This window comes from Diorhabda sublineata, chromosome 9, assembly GCF_026230105.1.
Source record: "Diorhabda sublineata isolate icDioSubl1.1 chromosome 9, icDioSubl1.1, whole genome shotgun sequence".
Lineage (NCBI taxonomy): Eukaryota > Metazoa > Arthropoda > Insecta > Coleoptera > Chrysomelidae > Diorhabda > Diorhabda sublineata.
The window spans coordinates 722,706-737,871 of record NC_079482.1 but is presented as its reverse complement, the minus strand read 5'-3'; the positions used below and the strand labels follow the sequence as shown (position 1 = coordinate 737,871).

Here is a 15,166-nt window from a genome sequence, read left to right as displayed (position 1 = left end):
CAGGATCTGTTAAAACTAGAGCCTTCAGGTGTTCATTGAAGCGACAGTATCCCAATAGGACTCCGGTTTGTATTCGTATAGTTTCCCAGGAATGTCTTTGCCTGTCTCAACCCTAGTAGATTGTCCCAGTAACTGATTTCACCCCTATTTTTTCCAATATTTTCTCTATATTTGTTGTGTATACCACAATATGGTTCAGGTCCTGGAAACGGTTTATATGTCCCTAAGTTTATAGCTATTCCGTTTCTCTCTACTCCACGATTACTGTGTACATCCACTGTTGGATCTTTTGGATTACAATTTCTCAATGCGAAATTTATACACTCAATTAGGGATTGAGTGTATTTAATCCTTTAATTTTTCAGTACTCATGTAAATCTGTCAAATAAACTGTTTTTTATACACTTTTCTAAACTGTTTTGAAATAAAACAACTCAAGAATCAGTCTTTTCAATTTTATTTGTTAAAAAATATAAATTAACAAATTAAGATATTAATTATTATACATAATATGAGAAATAGTGTCAATTGAACAAACCGTAAGTGTTAACTATTGTATAAAACAATTTAACAAATTTATTAAAAGGTTTTTACTGTGTACTTATGACTAAATTGAATTATACAGTAACAAGTTTTCAAAACAAAAACCGAAATGAAATATATGCATCAATTACGACTTACTATAATATTTCAATTAAAAACCTGAAAATATCGGAGGTATAAATATGTGTTATATAAAAACTGTAATAAGAGGTTACTAAGATGAGGTATCGGTTGTTCAAATTCAAATAAATGCCCTACAATAACATCACATGGTCTTATTAAGCTACAAAATCTAGAGGTCTGTTAAACCCGCCTTTCCGATTCATGTACTGTCTATATTTTCTTTTAAGTATAACATGTACAGCTCCTACATCGTTACCACCAACTTTTTTACCTTTAGTCGTATCAAAATTACAAAAACCCATTATCCTCATCATTTCCTGTTCTTCTGCTGTTTTTCCTTCTAAATCTGCTGCTGTGACTACCGGTCTATCCGGTAAAGAATTTCGTTTCGTCCGTCTATCTGCCGGTGACCTACAAATATTGATATGGGGCGAGATAAAACTACTAATTTCGGCATGAAAAATAACTGGAGCTTCTGATCACCGTAGATCATTAACACCAATTAATAAACATAGGAAATCAACAAGCTATATAAATAGTTGTTAATGTATCATAAAACATTTTTTTTTACAATTAAACTTTATTTCTACCAAATCATTTTAACCACTGTTATCCTGTAGACTAGCCTTAACAAAACATTTATAAATTTTGTTTTATTTCCAAAACTAGCAAATAATAATTAAATTTCGACGAAATGGAAGGAATTTGAAATATTTATACCTGGGAATAAACTTTAATCTCAAATTTTATGAAATTTAGTACGAAAAAACCACTTACCTAGACCTTGAACGTGAATATCTCCTGTCACCCCTTTCAGAAGAATGGCGTCTCCTATCCCTGTCTCGCGACCTATCCCTCGATCTCTTGCGTCTATGTCGTTCCTTATCCTTGTCCCTATCTCTGTCCCTTTCTTTATCTCGTTCTCTATCTCTTTCCCTTCTTCTACTAGGACCAGGAGATTTTGACCTACTTCTTCGCATTTTTCAAACTAAAATAAAGTAAAAAAAGTAATTTTTTAAATCACAATTAGCATAAAATAGTTTAAAAATACCTTGTAACTGAAGAAAATTGAAAAACTTTTTTTTGCTTAATATTTTTATGAATTTTATTTTGACATCTAACCACTACATAAAAATGTCGGAAAATACTAAATTTAGTTGCAGTTTTTTACGCGGAAGCGCTGATGTCCAAGTAACGTTTTAAGAATACTATATTGGATTCTGACATTTATAGCTAATTGCAAAAAGGTTTAAAATCGCTTGAAGCATACACGATTATGGAATGGAATAAAATCATGTTGCCATATTTCGGCATAAAAGTTTTTTTTTTCTTTATTGACTCATTTTAAATAAAGAAATAACTAAATTTTTTATCAAAATTGAAAATATATTTCAAATATAATTTTAACTATAACGAAAAACGTATCTAATCATTCCATTATTTTTATAAGAATTCAGTTGATGAAATGTTTATTTCATTAGAATCATAATAAAAATTTGTAATCGTTGATTATCATATTTTAAATAATCAGTTTATTATATTCATTTTTTTTTATTGAAGACTTTTACTGTTTTTACTATTTTTCACGAAACGACAACGTAGCAATTATTGAATTATTTTTGGTTTTCAATTGCGCCGGCGCAACAAGGCAGCAAACCGTCAGAGGTGTTTGGTGTTTCTAGATAGAAGAGTGGTGTATGGAGGAAACTGGTGTTGGTACGCGGACCGAATGACTTTTATGTGCTAATTTATAGATTTAAGTGTTTTATATAAACTTAAAAACGAATGCCGCATCAATTTATTATCTAAATTTGTGATATCGTTGGATCGTATGAGGCGTATCCTCTTATAGCATCAGTGATTAGTTTTAACACCTATCAAATTATTGGCGAAGCAATCGCCGATCGAGTCTCCGGAGAATCGTCGAAAGCGGCGAATAATCATTCTGATTTAAAAAATAATACGGTAAGTTTTTTAATTGAAATATAATAATAACGAGATTGCCGTTGATCATATATGGCTTACGTTATTTACGATTTTAATTTTGTCAAGTTATATCAGGGGTGTGTCACTTCACCTGTCCGTTCATCCGCAATATTCGGGCCCCATTTCTATTGTTTGTTACAATATAGTCATTTTTAACTGTTTCTATGAGGAAAGTAATCGATTCAATAGTCTAGACGGGAAAATTAGGCCACATACTTAATACTTTCAACTTTTATGATTATATATATAGTTATATCATATTTGCTATTTTATTGAGGATTAAAAATCGATGTTGAGTAAAATAAAATTGCACAATAATTAAATAACGATATATTTATTATTATAATTTCGCTTTTAACATCATATTAGTTGATTTATATTGAAGGGAATTTTTGGTTGGTTCTTTTTAAATTGACTTATGTATAGACGATGATCTCATCTTCACTCATGAAAGTTGTTTAATGTGTACAGTTGCACAAAGGTGTTGGTAAATTTTAAAATGCTGTTATATAATTTGTGTAATAGATTTTTTTTTTAATTATCGGACGCGTTGATAACCTTTTTATCGAAAAACCAATTTACGAACAAAAAGTAAATTGTTTTGTTTAAAATACTTGGAATGTTTTATCTATGTTAGTGAAATCACCTAATTAACAAAATAATTTTTTACTCGAGTTTTGATTCCTCAAGTGTCACAGTGTTATCTCATTCCACTATGTTTTTGAGGTTAATTTAAGTACATATGATATTTTTCCATTGATTTCAGTAAATTACTTAGTAGTAGTCGTACAAAGTCGAGATTATTTTTTTTTTAATTTCGAATAATCGAACGTTGAATATTGGTTTTAATTATTAGAATTGATAAATTGATTTCTATTCTCGATTCAATCAATTGAATATTAATTTCAAACATATGACCTTGAATTGAATACGAAATTAATTTTTCAATAAAAACATTATTGAAGTTTCGCTTCACGAAAATAATGTGAATAGCCAGAATTACACTTTTTACACCCATGGAATTGTTGAGATTTAGTTCTATGACCGTAATTGTCACTAATCATTACCAACTTATGAATTGTAGTTTCATCTAATACTCAGATAATTATTTCGATGGAATTGTTAAGATTAAGTTCTATGGTCGTTGCAAGTGTCATTATCTATGAGCGTTTTGATAACCAAGTTATAAAAAAAGTCAGTGTGGTTGTATGTGTTAAGGTAATTTGAAACTTATTAACTTGACTTACCAGTTTTATATTAAATTTTTCCACCAATAAAACTTTTCGCGCGAAAGTTAATTCCTTGGCGGGAATCTTCACTATATAGTTTTCCCGCTAAAATTAATTTACGCGGGAGAAGGTTTATTGGTGGGAAAATTCAGTATAAAACAGGTAAGTGAAGTTATCAGGTTTATGTTACGTTGTGATTTGTTTTAGATGATGAGTTTTAATATACTCGGAGACAAAATTAATTGATATATAATCTTATCTCAAATACAAACTTATTTTTCATTAAATAAATAAGATATATGTATATATATACATATAGATAGACGTTATCTATATGCGTTTTTGATCATTTTTTTTTAATCATGTCACCTGATCTTTTATAAAAAAAAATATTACCTTAAAATAGCACAAATTTTTCCCTGATTGGAAAAAATCCGTTTGAACTCTCTTCCATCTTTGTCTACCAACTAGTAGAGTTCTACATTATCGACCTGAAGGGACTAATGATACGTTTTTTCACGTTGTTTTAGATTTGAAAGATTTATATATCGGAATTTCAAAATGATTTATTACAAATTGTATTGAAGGCTGATTTCCTACAAGTTTTTTCGTAACCTAAATAGTTGCTTCAAACTTTTGTTGCTAGTTATTTTAACAACGGAACGCCTTTGGCAGATTGCCAGGACATGCATCACCGCCTAACATTCCTCTGCTCTTTCTGTGAAGGGTAAACCCCCACCAATTCTTTTACCGATGGATCCAGAACCCATCCTTGATGTAACCATCGCGTCAGCTCGCAACACCTCCAACTAAGAAGGCGCGAAATCACCGGATACCATCATCTAAGACACCATGGTCATCACGGACGATGCGGAGTGTCTTTGGCGCGTGGAGAAGGATGAAACCGTAGACAACGGAAGCGCCCGGTCGGATTCATCTCCTTCAGGGTATCTTGGAGTAGATTTAGGTCGGCATTGTATTTGGTTTCGAATAAAAACCATTTGGTTGTGTCGGGGGATAACCGTTTTGATCTAATGAACCGCCAACATTGTAAATATCGATAGTAAAGTATATATTGTTTGGAGCTTCATCTTTCCAGGTACCTACCCGATCATGGCGGCGAACAAATTAAAGATGCTGTCCGAAGAAAGTTTGACGCGCCAACCCGAAGAAGTTTTCGACATAATATGCAAGTTGGGCGAAGGGTCGTACGGGAGCGTGTTCAAGGCTCTCCACAAGGAATCGGGCAACATAGTTGCGATAAAACAAGTACCTTTAGATACCGATCTGCACGAAATTATAAAAGAAATATCGATAATGCAACAGTGCGATAGTCCGTACGTGGTTAAATATTACGGAAGTTATTTCAAAAATACCGATTTGTGGATAATCATGGAATATTGCGGAGCCGGATCCGTTTCCGATATAATAAGATTGAGAAAGAAAACTTTGACGGAATGCGAAATCGCCACCATACTTTCCGATGCCCTAAAAGGTTTGGAATACCTCCACGCGAATAGAAAAATTCATAGAGACATAAAAGCCGGGAATATTCTATTAAATACCGACGGACACGCCAAATTGGCCGATTTCGGCGTCGCCGGTCAATTAACCGAAACCATATCGAAACGTAACACGGTTATAGGTTCGCCGTTTTGGATGGCCCCCGAAATAATATTGGAAATTGGATACGATTGCGTCGCCGATATTTGGAGTATCGGTATAACGGCTTTGGAAATGGCCGAAGGGAAACCGCCTTACGCCGATATTCATCCGATGAGGGCCGTTTTTATGATACCCACCAAACCGCCGCCGTCTTTTCGAGATCCCGATAGATGGACGGCCGAATTTATAGATTTCGTCAGCGTGTGTTTGGTGAAAAACCCTTGCGATCGAGCTTCGGCTACGGAACTTATAAATCACGTGTTTTTACAAAAATCGAAAGGACCCGCCGTTTTAAATCAGATGATTTCGGAGGCGTGCGAAATAAGAAAAAATCAAAAATACACCAGAATGCCTTTGATCGGATCGATACTCGAACAAAACGAATCCGAAGCTACTCTAGTACCTAACAAAGTGCCCAGCCAAAGCGGTACTATGATTACCGTGCAATCCGATTTAGGTACTATGGTTGTTATCAACAGCGACGACGACGACGAAGATATCGAAGGAACGATGAAATCGCCGGAAACTAGAAAATATAAACCGCCTTTTTTGGAACATTTCGATAAACCGAACGCCGACGGGGATTTTTCTTCGGCGCGACGAGGCGTCGCGTCTTCGTCTTCTGCTGCTGGTCCCTCCGTAGCGCAGATAGTTTCCTCGCGCGGTTACGCCGAAGAACCTTTGGACGTTAAATTGGAACGAATCAGACCGGCGGATTGCAATTTCAATTTCCTCAAAGATCTCGGCTACGAGGAATTGAAGGAGAGATTCGAATTGTTGGATACCGCCATGGAGAAGGAAATCGAGGAATTGCAGAGACATTATTCCCTTAAAGCCCAACCGTTAGAAAACGCTATACATATTAAGAGAGAGAGAAATAGAAATTTTTAAATTTATCCACTGTTTTATTCACGACCGCGTTAACAAGTTCCAGCGCCCGTTTTTTGTCTACTTTATATGAGTGCGACAAGTTAAAACTTGTTAGAACCGACTGATTTCTTCGTTATTCTTCATAGTTCGTTGTAGACGACCGAATGATCTTCGGATAGGTCCGCGACGTTACTAAAAGCCGATGTCCCTCGTAAACCCGATCGGGAGCTTCGGCTCGAACCCTTCGACGTCATCGGGCAAGTTGAGAAGCTTGTCCAAGTGTTTAAACCGCGTTCGTATGACTACAAGGCGTACACAGAAGACGTGGTCGACGGTTTCGTTAGTCTCCACGCACCAACAGGCCCTTTTTAGTTGTCTATATCAATCTCTACCGAGCCGGACTTGCGAGCGGGGTTCTGGTCCCTAATCGTGGATCGTAGACGTGGCTTCGATGCATAACAGAATGTTATAGTTGAGGTTATGTTCAATAACGTAGAAAAAATATAATTTGAAGCGTACGCTGTACGGATTCTAATATTTTTCCAGCAACTACCGCCGTCTAAGGTGCGTTTTAATCATCTATGATCTGGCTAATTAAAATTCTTATTGGACGCAATGGATTTTCGTAAACAACGGCTTTTTTTACAATACAGTGTCACTTAAATCGATTGGATAGTTCATAAAACTTTATAATGGAATTTATAGAAGGAAGGAAGACATTTAGTAGGACAAACAAGGCATTAAACTGTTTATATGGACGTATTAACATGTCGATGTTCTCCCTTGTGTCTAGCAAAGTATATTAGGAAAACAACACCCTTTCATTTTACCATAATTGAGTTAAAAATAGTTATCCGTTCTGGATGGCATAGGGAATGTTTGAAATAGAACGATTACACACCTTTGGGCGAAAAAAAAAATGATATAAATAAGCCCTTCCCTAAATGGAAATTCCATATAACATATAAATGAATTGGTGTACGCTAAAACACGACAACGGCTGGACGGATTTGACTAATTTCGGTCTTGAGAAGTCCGGAGAAGGTTTAAATAGTGGAAAAATATAAAAACGCTCGGAAATATATCGAGTATGAAATGTCAAAAGTCGTCAACATCTGGTAATTACTGATACTAAAACCACCTTCGTCGAATTTCGTTTTGGAATGATGCCAAACAACAAATTCCTTGACTTTTTTTTTTTTTTTTTTTTTTTTTCATTAAACTCGCGGAGACAAAATTAAACAACGACTAAATTAAATATATTTTTTGTTTGTTTTGGAATCGATCATATGCTAAAGTTCGTTTACCTTAAATGCTATGATTTTTCCGGAAAACACTCTTATTTAGCGGAATATAAGGAATCATTTTCCTATTTGACGCCATCTTGACGTCGAAGTTAACCAACTTTTTAAGCGCCGAACGTCAAAAACATAACCTCACTTTTCTAATTTAGTTTGTAGTTGCGAATACCCTGAAAAATCACTTTTTTTTAATAAAAAAACTGGAATTTGTAGCTGCCCATGAGTGTTTATACAACAAACAGTCGTTTTCCTATTTGACGCCATCTTGACGTCCAAGTTAACCAACTTTTTAAGCGACGAACGTCAAAAACGTAACCTCACTTCTCTAATTTAGTTTGTAGTTGCGAATACCCTGAAAAATCACTTTTTTTTAATAAAAAAACTGGAATTTGTAGCTGCCCATGAGTGTTTATACAACAAACAGTCGTTTTCCTATTTGCCGCCATCTTGACGTCGAAGTTAACCAACTTTTTAAGCGCCGAACGTCAAAAACATAACCTCACTTTTCTAATTTAGTTTGTAGTTGCGAATACCCTGAAAAATCACTTTTTTTAATAAAAAACTGGAATTTGTAGCTGCTCATGAGTGTTTATACAACAAACAGTCGTTTTCCTATTTGACGCCATCTTGACGTCGAAGTTAACCAACTTTTTAAGCGACGAACGTCAAAAACGTAACCTCACTTTTCTAATTTAGTTTGTAGTTGCGAATACCCTGAAAAATCACTTTTTTTAATAAAAAACTGGAATTTGTAGCTGCTCATGAGTGTTTATACAACAAACAGTCGTTTTCCTATTTGACGCCATCTTGACGTCGAAGTTAACCAACTTTTTAAGCGACGAACGTCAAAAACGTAACCTCACTTTTCTAATTTAGTTTGTAGTTGCGAATACCCTGAAAAATCACTTTTTTTAATAAAAAACTGGAATTTGTAGCTGCTCATGAGTGTTTATACAACAAACAGTCGTTTTCCTATTTGACGCCATCTTGACGTCGAAGTTAACCAACTTTTTAAGCGACGAACGTCAAAAACGTAACCTCACTTTTCTAATTTAGTTTGTAGTTGCGAATACCCTGAAAAATCACTTTTTTTAATAAAAAACTGGAATTTGTAGCTGCCCATGAGTGTTTATACAACAAACAGTCGTTTTCCTATTTGCCGCCATCTTGACGTCGAAGTTAACCAACTTTTTAAGCGCCGAACGTCAAAAACATAACCTCACTTTTCTAATTTAGTTTGTAGTTGCGAATACCCTGAAAAATCACTTTTTTTAATAAAAAACTGGAATTTGTAGCTGCTCATGAGTGTTTATACAACAAACAGTCGTTTTCCTATTTGACGCCATCTTGACGTCGAAGTTAACCAACTTTTTAAGCGCCGAACGTCAAAAACGTAACCTCACTTCTCTAATATAGTTTGTAGTTGCGAATACCCTGAAAAATCACTTTTTTTTAATAAAAAAACTAGAATTTGTAGCTGCCCATGAGTGTTTATACAACAAACAGTCGTTTTCCTATTTGACGCCATCTTGACGTCGAAGTTAACCAACTTTTTAAGCGACGAACGTCAAAAACGTAACCTCACTTTTCTAATTTAGTTTGTAGTTGCGAATATCCTGAAAAATCACTTTTTTTAATAAAAAACTGGAATTTGTAGCTGCTCATGAGTGTTTATACAACAAACAGTCGTTTTCCTATTTGACGCCATCTTGACGTCGAAGTTAACCAACTTTTTAAGCGCCGAACGTCAAAAACGTAACCTCACTTCTCTAATATAGTTTGTAGTTGCGAATACCCTGAAAAATCACTTTTTTTTAATAAAAAAACTAGAATTTGTAGCTGCCCATGAGTGTTTATACAACAAACAGTCGTTTTCCTATTTGACGCCATCTTGACGTCGAAGTTAACCAACTTTTTAAGCGACGAACGTCAAAAACGTAACCTCACTTTTCTAATTTAGTTTGTAGTTGCGAATACCCTGAAAAATCACTTTTTTTTAATAAAAAAACTGGAATTTGTAGCTGCCCATGAGTGTTTATACAACAAACAGTCGTTTTCCTATTTGACGCCATCTTGACGTCGAAGTTAACCAACTTTTTAAGCGACGAACGTCAAAAACGTAACCTCACTTTTCTAATTTAGTTTGTAGTTGCGAATACCCTGAAAAATCACTTTTTTTTAATAAAAAAACTGGAATTTGTAGCTGCTCATGAGTGTTTATACAACAAACAGTCGTTTTCCTATTTGACGCCATCTTGACGTCGAAGTTAACCAACTTTTTAAGCGACGAACGTCAAAAACGTAACCTCACTTTTCTAATTTAGTTTGTAGTTGCGAATACCCTGAAAAATCACTTTTTTTTAATAAAAAAACTAGAATTTGTAGCTGCCCATGAGTGTTTATACAACAAACAGTCGTTTTCCTATTTGACGCCATCTTGACGTCGAAGTTAACCAACTTTTTAAGCGACGAACGTCAAAAACGTAACCTCACTTTTCTAATTTAGTTTGTAGTTGCGAATACCCTGAAAAATCACTTTTTTTTAATAAAAAAACTAGAATTTGTAGCTGCCCATGAGTGTTTATACAACAAACAGTCGTTATCCTATTTGACGCCATCTTGACGTCGAAGTTAACCAACTTTTTAAGCGACGAACGTCAAAAACGTAACCTCACTTTTCTAATTTAGTTTGTAGTTGCGAATACCCTGAAAAATCACTTTTTTTTAATAAAAAAACTGGAATTTGTAGCTGCTCATGAGTGTTTATACAACAAACAGTCGTTTTCCTATTTGACGCCATCTTGACGTCGAAGTTAACCAACTTTTTAAGCGACGAACGTCAAAAACGTAACCTCACTTCTCTAATATAGTTTGTAGTTGCGAATACCCTGAAAAATCACTTTTTTTTAATAAAAAAACTAGAATTTGTAGCTGCCCATGAGTGTTTATACAACAAACAGTCGTTTTCCTATTTGACGCCATCTTGACGTCGAAGTTAACCAACTTTTTAAGCGACGAACGTCAAAAACGTAACCTCACTTTTCTAATTTAGTTTGTAGTTGCGAATACCCTGAAAAATCACTTTTTTTTAATAAAAAAACTGGAATTTGTAGCTGCCCATGAGTGTTTATACAACAAACAGTCGTTTTCCTATTTGACGCCATCTTGACGTCGAAGTTAACCAACTTTTTAAGCGACGAACGTCAAAAACGTAACCTCACTTTTCTAATTTAGTTTGTAGTTGCGAATACCCTGAAAAATCACTTTTTTTTAATAAAAAAACTGGAATTTGTAGCTGCCCATGAGTGTTTATACAACAAACAGTCGTTTTCCTATTTGACGCCATCTTGACGTCCAAGTTAACCAACTTTTTAAGCGCCGAACGTCAAAAACGTAACCTCACTTCTCTAATTTAGTTTGTAGTTGCGAATACCCTGAAAAATCACTTTTTTTAATAAAAAAACTGGAATTTGTAGCTGCCCATGAGTGTTTATACAACAAACAGTCGTTTTCCTATTTGCCGCCATCTTGACGTCGAAGTTAACCAACTTTTTAAGCGCCGAACGTCAAAAACATAACCTCACTTTTCTAATTTAGTTTGTAGTTGCGAATACCCTGAAAAATCACTTTTTTTAATAAAAAAACTGGAATTTGTAGCTGCCCATGAGTGTTTATACAACAAACAGTCGTTTTCCTATTTGACGCCATCTTGACGTCCAAGTTAACCAACTTTTTAAGCGCCGAACGTCAAAAACGTAACCTCACTTCTCTAATTTAGTTTGTAGTTGCGAATACCCTGAAAAATCACTTTTTTTTAATAAAAAAACTGGAATTTGTAGCTGCCCATGAGTGTTTATACAACAAACAGTCGTTTTCCTATTTGACGCCATCTTGACGTCGAAGTTAACCAACTTTTTAAGCGCCGAACGTCAAAAACATAACCTCACTTTTCTAATTTAGTTTGTAGTTGCGAATACCCTGAAAAATCACTTTTTTTTAATAAAAAAACTGGAATTTGTAGCTGCCCATGAGTGTTTATACAACAAACAGTCGTTTTCCTATTTGCCGCCATCTTGACGTCGAAGTTAACCAACTTTTTAAGCGCCGAACGTCAAAAACGTAACCTCACTTCTCTAATTTAGTTTGTAGTTGCGAATACCCTGAAAAATCACTTTTTTTAATAAAAAACTGGAATTTGTAGCTGCTCATGAGTGTTTATACAACAAACAGTCGTTTTCCTATTTGACGCCATCTTGACGTCCAAGTTAACCAACTTTTTAAGCGCCGAACGTCAAAAACGTAACCTCACTTCTCTAATTTAGTTTGTAGTTGCGAATACCCTGAAAAATCACTTTTTTTAATAAAAAACTGGAATTTGTAGCTGCCCATGAGTGTTTATACAACAAACAGTCGTTTTCCTATTTGCCGCCATCTTGACGTCGAAGTTAACCAACTTTTTAAGCGCCGAACGTCAAAAACATAACCTCACTTTTCTAATTTAGTTTGTAGTTGCGAATACCCTGAAAAATCACTTTTTTTTAATAAAAAAACTGGAATTTGTAGCTGCCCATGAGTGTTTATACAACAAACAGTCGTTTTCCTATTTGACGCCATCTTGACGTCCAAGTTAACCAACTTTTTAAGCGCCGAACGTCAAAAACGTAACCTCACTTCTCTAATTTAGTTTGTAGTTGCGAATACCCTGAAAAATCACTTTTTTTTAATAAAAAAACTGGAATTTGTAGCTGCCCATGAGTGTTTATACAACAAACAGTCGTTTTCCTATTTGCCGCCATCTTGACGTCGAAGTTAACCAACTTTTTAAGCGCCGAACGTCAAAAACATAACCTCACTTTTCTAATTTAGTTTGTAGTTGCGAATACCCTGAAAAATCACTTTTTTTAATAAAAAACTGGAATTTGTAGCTGCTCATGAGTGTTTATACAACAAACAGTCGTTTTCCTATTTGACGCCATCTTGACGTCGAAGTTAACCAACTTTTTAAGCGACGAACGTCAAAAACGTAACCTCACTTTTCTAATTTAGTTTGTAGTTGCGAATACCCTGAAAAATCACTTTTTTTAATAAAAAACTGGAATTTGTAGCTGCCCATGAGTGTTTATACAACAAACAGTCGTTTTCCTATTTGCCGCCATCTTGACGTCGAAGTTAACCAACTTTTTAAGCGCCGAACGTCAAAAACATAACCTCACTTTTCTAATTTAGTTTGTAGTTGCGAATACCCTGAAAAATCACTTTTTTTAATAAAAAACTGGAATTTGTAGCTGCTCATGAGTGTTTATACAACAAACAGTCGTTTTCCTATTTGACGCCATCTTGACGTCGAAGTTAACCAACTTTTTAAGCGACGAACGTCAAAAACGTAACCTCACTTTTCTAATTTAGTTTGTAGTTGCGAATACCCTGAAAAATCACTTTTTTTAATAAAAAACTGGAATTTGTAGCTGCCCATGAGTGTTTATACAACAAACAGTCGTTTTCCTATTTGCCGCCATCTTGACGTCGAAGTTAACCAACTTTTTAAGCGCCGAACGTCAAAAACATAACCTCACTTTTCTAATTTAGTTTGTAGTTGCGAATACCCTGAAAAATCACTTTTTTTAATAAAAAACTGGAATTTGTAGCTGCTCATGAGTGTTTATACAACAAACAGTCGTTTTCCTATTTGACGCCATCTTGACGTCGAAGTTAACCAACTTTTTAAGCGACGAACGTCAAAAACGTAACCTCACTTTTCTAATTTAGTTTGTAGTTGCGAATACCCTGAAAAATCACTTTTTTTAATAAAAAACTGGAATTTGTAGCTGCCCATGAGTGTTTATACAACAAACAGTCGTTTTCCTATTTGCCGCCATCTTGACGTCGAAGTTAACCAACTTTTTAAGCGCCGAACGTCAAAAACATAACCTCACTTTTCTAATTTAGTTTGTAGTTGCGAATACCCTGAAAAATCACTTTTTTTAATAAAAAACTGGAATTTGTAGCTGCTCATGAGTGTTTATACAACAAACAGTCGTTTTCCTATTTGACGCCATCTTGACGTCGAAGTTAACCAACTTTTTAAGCGACGAACGTCAAAAACGTAACCTCACTTTTCTAATTTAGTTTGTAGTTGCGAATACCCTGAAAAATCACTTTTTTTAATAAAAAACTGGAATTTGTAGCTGCCCATGAGTGTTTATACAACAAACAGTCGTTTTCCTATTTGCCGCCATCTTGACGTCGAAGTTAACCAACTTTTTAAGCGCCGAACGTCAAAAACATAACCTCACTTTTCTAATTTAGTTTGTAGTTGCGAATACCCTGAAAAATCACTTTTTTTAATAAAAAACTGGAATTTGTAGCTGCTCATGAGTGTTTATACAACAAACAGTCGTTTTCCTATTTGACGCCATCTTGACGTCGAAGTTAACCAACTTTTTAAGCGCCGAACGTCAAAAACGTAACCTCACTTCTCTAATATAGTTTGTAGTTGCGAATACCCTGAAAAATCACTTTTTTTTAATAAAAAAACTAGAATTTGTAGCTGCCCATGAGTGTTTATACAACAAACAGTCGTTTTCCTATTTGACGCCATCTTGACGTCGAAGTTAACCAACTTTTTAAGCGACGAACGTCAAAAACGTAACCTCACTTTTCTAATTTAGTTTGTAGTTGCGAATACCCTGAAAAATCACTTTTTTTTAATAAAAAAACTGGAATTTGTAGCTGCCCATGAGTGTTTATACAACAAACAGTCGTTTTCCTATTTGACGCCATCTTGACGTCGAAGTTAACCAACTTTTTAAGCGACGAACGTCAAAAACGTAACCTCACTTTTCTAATTTAGTTTGTAGTTGCGAATACCCTGAAAAATCACTTTTTTTTAATAAAAAAACTGGAATTTGTAGCTGCTCATGAGTGTTTATACAACAAACAGTCGTTTTCCTATTTGACGCCATCTTGACGTCGAAGTTAACCAACTTTTTAAGCGACGAACGTCAAAAACGTAACCTCACTTTTCTAATTTAGTTTGTAGTTGCGAATACCCTGAAAAATCACTTTTTTTAATAAAAAACTGGAATTTGTAGCTGCCCATGAGTGTTTATACAACAAACAGTCGTTTTCCTATTTGCCGCCATCTTGACGTCGAAGTTAACCAACTTTTTAAGCGCCGAACGTCAAAAACATAACCTCACTTTTCTAATTTAGTTTGTAGTTGCGAATACCCTGAAAAATCACTTTTTTTAATAAAAAACTGGAATTTGTAGCTGCTCATGAGTGTTTATACAACAAACAGTCGTTTTCCTATTTGACGCCATCTTGACGTCGAAGTTAACCAACTTTTTAAGCGCCGAACGTCAAAAACGTAACCTCACTTCTCTAATATAGTTTGTAGTTGCGAATACCCTGAAAAATCACTTTTTTTTAATAAAAAAACTAGAATTT

General features: G+C 34.7%; 3 protein-coding genes across 3 annotated transcripts in view; 2 read left to right on the top strand and 1 right to left on the bottom strand.

The window, feature by feature from the left end:
* Positions 1-441: 441 nt before the first annotated feature.
* LOC130448663 (U4/U6.U5 small nuclear ribonucleoprotein 27 kDa protein) lies at positions 442-1,825 on the bottom strand. Its single transcript, XM_056786123.1, has 3 exons — positions 1,718-1,825; positions 1,444-1,654; positions 442-1,077 (listed from the first exon to the last, which is right to left on the bottom strand). Exons 2-3 carry the CDS (start codon positions 1,644-1,646, stop codon positions 822-824), a joined length of 459 nt encoding a protein of 152 aa, XP_056642101.1. The 5' UTR covers positions 1,647-1,654; positions 1,718-1,825; the 3' UTR covers positions 442-821.
* A 494-nt stretch (positions 1,826-2,319) lies between these two features.
* The window catches only part of LOC130448999 (protein hu-li tai shao), a 46,765-nt gene continuing 33,918 nt past the window's right edge, over positions 2,320-15,166 (top strand). Inside the window, exon 1 of the mRNA XM_056786632.1 lies at positions 2,320-2,631. The gene's annotated coding sequence lies outside the window, so the exon portion shown is untranslated. The remainder of the gene's footprint in view (positions 2,632-15,166) is intronic.
* LOC130448979 (serine/threonine-protein kinase 4-like) lies at positions 4,734-6,437 on the top strand. Its single transcript, XM_056786613.1, has 2 exons — positions 4,734-4,848; positions 4,981-6,437. The coding sequence occupies exons 1-2, from the start codon at positions 4,734-4,736 to the stop codon at positions 6,435-6,437; spliced, it is 1,572 nt and encodes a 523-aa protein (XP_056642591.1).

Coding starts and splice junctions, on each gene's coding strand:
- LOC130448663 (XM_056786123.1), bottom strand. CDS start 1,646: ATGCGAAGAAGTAGGTCAAAATCTCCTGGTCCTAGTAGAAGAAGGGAA. Junction 1,078..1,443: donor TATTCACGTTCAAGGTCTAG/GTAAGTGGTTTT, acceptor CAATATTTGTAG/GTCACCGGCAGATAGACGGA.
- LOC130448979 (XM_056786613.1), top strand. CDS start 4,734: ATGGTCATCACGGACGATGCGGAGTGTCTTTGGCGCGTGGAGAAGGAT. Junction 4,849..4,980: donor GTATCTTGGAGTAGATTTAG/GTCGGCATTGTA, acceptor TCATCTTTCCAG/GTACCTACCCGATCATGGCG.